Source organism: Trachypithecus francoisi, unplaced genomic scaffold (genome assembly GCF_009764315.1).
Source record: "Trachypithecus francoisi isolate TF-2019V2 unplaced genomic scaffold, Tfra_2.0 Lachesis_group16, whole genome shotgun sequence".
NCBI lineage: Eukaryota > Metazoa > Chordata > Mammalia > Primates > Cercopithecidae > Trachypithecus > Trachypithecus francoisi.
In genome coordinates this window covers 95,713,196-95,716,298 of record NW_022681461.1, presented here as the reverse complement: position 1 = coordinate 95,716,298, position 3,103 = coordinate 95,713,196, and the positions used below count along the sequence as shown (strand labels likewise).

Here is a 3,103-nt window from a genome sequence, read left to right as displayed (position 1 = left end):
TTATTTAAAAGTAAAGACTGTCATACAAAAAAAAAAGGAGTTTGAGGCTCAGCTGCTAAGCTGCTGGTTTAGAACCACTTTGCTAAGCAGTTTATTTCATTTCATTTCATTTCATTTCATTTTATTATTTTTTTGAGACAGAGTCTCCCTCAGTCGCCCAGGCTGGAGTGCAGTGGCACGATCTGGGCTCACTGCAAGCTCCGCCTCCCGGGTTCCCGCCATTCTCCTGCCTCAGCCTCCCGAGTAGCGGGGACTACAGGGGCCCGCCACCTCGCCCGGCTAATTTTTTGCATTTTTCGTAGAGACGGGGTTTCCCTGTGTTAGCCAGGATGGTCTCGATCTCCTGACCTCGTGATCCGCCCGCCTCGGCCTCCCAAAGTGCTGGGATTACAGGCGTGAGCCACTGTACCCGGCAACAGTAATTTTATAATCCCCACTCCTTATGGCGGGGGGAAGGAGAGAGCGCTCTCAGCCACGCCCCGCCCGGCGCCCGCCTTCGCCCCGCCCAGTCGTCGCCGGAGGTCACAGGGCCCAAGCTCCTAGAGACCCCACCCCTCTCGCCTGAGCTCCAGCAGGCTTGACCCATGCTCCGCCCCCAATCCAAGGCCCTGGCCCCTCCGCCTGCACCCCCGCAGGCCCCGCCTCTTAGAACCCGACACCGCCGCCTGCGCAAGCCGGCTCCCAGGTTTTATCTTTCAGGCCCCGCCCCCATCCCGCGTCTCCCAGGTCCCGCCCCCAGGTCCCGTCTCCTAGGCCCCGCCCCCGCCTGTTCCACGCCCCTGATCCTGGCCCCGCCCCTCCGACCGCAACTGCGCAGGCCTGTCCTCTAGGCCACACCCCCAGGTCCTCGCCCCGCTCCTCAGCCTGCGCCTGCGCAGGTCCGCTCTCCGAGCCCTGCCAACCATGGTGAACTTGGGCCTATCCAGGGTGGACGACGCCGTGGCTGCCAAGCACCCGGTGAGAAGGCCGGTCTGGGACGCGGGCCTCAGATCCCAGAAGCTGACCTGAGCGAGGCAGAGGGGCTGGGGCGTGGGGGTGCCCTTGTCAGGGAAGAGTGGCGGAGGCTGGGGGCACTCTCTTGCTAGGGGTCTCAGGGCGTCCGGGTGGGCATAGGGGAGGTAGGACGTGTCCAAGCGCCCAGGGTCTCACTCCTCCACAGCCAGGGTGTGCCCAGAGGAAGAACAGGAGAGGTGGTGAAGGAAGAGGGCAGGGGACCGAGCCTTCACCCCCCCTCTGCCACCCCAGGGGCTCGGAGAGTATGCCGCATGCCAGTCACACGCCTTCATGAAGGGCGTTTTCACCTTCGTCACAGGTATGCTGCGTCCAGGTGTTCTGCGGCTGGGAGAGAACGCACCCTCCTGCCCGGCGCTGGCTCCCCAGCAGGGGGCGCCAAGTCACCTGCCCGCAGGTGCTGGGGGCCTGGCCCGGTGGGCCCCGGCCAGCCCCGGGTACAGGCTGATGGGGACCTCGGCTCTTTGCAGGCACCGGCATGGCCTTTGGCTTGCAGATGTTCATTCAGAGGAAGTTTCCATACCCTTTCCAGTGGAGCCTACTAGTGGCTGTGGGTGGGTACTCCAGGGCCCCTGCCTGGGCTCTTTGAGGGGTTTCTGCTAGGGTTGGGGCTGTGGTTCTGCGTTCCTGACTCTAACATGGAGCCCCAGGTCTCCGCGGGAGCCCCACCTGAGCCCACCCACCCCATCTGTCAGGAAGTAGCCTGTGCCCGCTTCTCTTATCCTGAGAAGCACAGAGGCCCCAGCCCCCTTCCATTTCCTGCTCCACAGTTGCAGGCTCTGTGGCCAGCTATGGGGTGACGAGAGTGGAGTCGAAGAAATGCAGCAACCTCTGGCTCTTCCTGGAGACCGGGCAGCTCCCCAAAGACATGAGCACAGGTGAGAGAGCCTGGGGGTTAGCGAGAAGTGAATGCCACAGCTCCAGCGCCCAGTGTTTTGGGCAGCCAAGCCTGGGTGCCCCACGTGATAGGCTAGACAAGGTCCCTTCCTCTGGTCTGGTCTCCTCAGCATGTGACTCCCAGATGGGTTGGAGCTCGGGGTGGGCACAGTAGACAGATCTTGGAGATCTCCCTTTGCAGGAGAATGAACCAAGAGGGGCTGGAGTGCCCCGAGATTGAGAGGAAGGGCGTGGAGTGAGGGGTGTGGCAAGGCCACAGCAGCCACGGAGGCACCCAAGAGGAGTGAGGCTGGATTGAGAAGCCCTGCATTGGACCCAGGCCTGGCCCCCACTACCTGTTGTCCTTGTTATGGAACCCAGTTTCTGCCATGATTAAATGGGCACAGTGATGCCAAGCCACAACGGATGTGGTTCGAGCTTGTCTCTCTCTGCCTCTTACAGATCGGCGAAGCTAGGAGAGCTCCGGCTGGGGCACACAGGATTGGGGGCAGTAGGAGTCTGGAACACAGCCTTCATGCCCCCCGACCCCAGGCTGACCCTCCCCACACCCTAGGGTACCCCAGTCATATCCTCTGTCCACATGCGTGGCCAGGCCTGATAAACCTCTGCAGACGGCCGCTGCCCCAGCCTGGGACCTGCCCAGAAAGTTGGAGCAGAAGAGGCTCTCCTCTAGGTGGTGGTTCTCATCTAGGGTATCGGGACGATGGTCTGCACTGCCAGCAGAGAGGGTGTGTCTGGGGGCCACCACCTAGGGGGCATGGGGTAGAAGGGGCTTGTGCACTCTGTCATTCCCTTTCTAGCCCCTGCACCTGCGACAAGTCCAAGGTGCTAGGACTTGTGCTAGCTGGTGCTAGGGGTGTGGGGTTAATAAATGGCTTATCCTTCTCTCCACCCAAGTTTCTACCTGAGCAGGTGAAAAACAAACCAGGAGGGTAAGATGATGACAGGTCACATGACACCTTTACTACCCTACAGTTGATATATGAGGATCATATGCAAGTTACATACTGAGGGTGTACAAGGAAGTTCCCAACACTGAACCCCAGAATTAGATGTTTGCAGCAGCCCTGTAGGCCGCGTGACACCACCACAACCTCTCTGTATGGGGGTCTGCCTCTGCAGCACTTGGCATGTAGAGGCAGAGCAAAAGGGGCTAGGCTGGCCAGAGCCTGGCTGCTGGGAGAGGGGGAGCTTG

The 3,103-nt window shown here is 60.9% G+C and overlaps 1 protein-coding gene across 4 annotated transcripts; it reads left to right on the top strand.

Annotated features, from left to right (window-relative positions):
• Positions 1-806: 806 nt before the first annotated feature.
• Positions 807-2,799, top strand: TMEM141 (transmembrane protein 141). Of its 4 annotated transcripts, none has more exons than XM_033238512.1 (5): positions 818-957; positions 1,246-1,312; positions 1,482-1,565; positions 1,782-1,889; positions 2,090-2,310. In XM_033238512.1, the coding sequence occupies exons 1-5, from the start codon at positions 904-906 to the stop codon at positions 2,095-2,097; spliced, it is 321 nt and encodes a 106-aa protein (XP_033094403.1). In that variant the 5' UTR covers positions 818-903; the 3' UTR covers positions 2,098-2,310. The 4 variants fall into 4 exon arrangements, with proteins under 4 accessions (XP_033094401.1, XP_033094403.1, XP_033094402.1 ...); XM_033238511.1 differs by lacking the exon at positions 2,090-2,310 and adding an exon at positions 2,350-2,799 and having other exon boundaries at positions 819-957; XM_033238510.1 differs by lacking the exon at positions 1,482-1,565 and having other exon boundaries at positions 807-957; positions 1,164-1,312.
• The last annotated feature ends 304 nt before the right edge of the window (positions 2,800-3,103 follow it).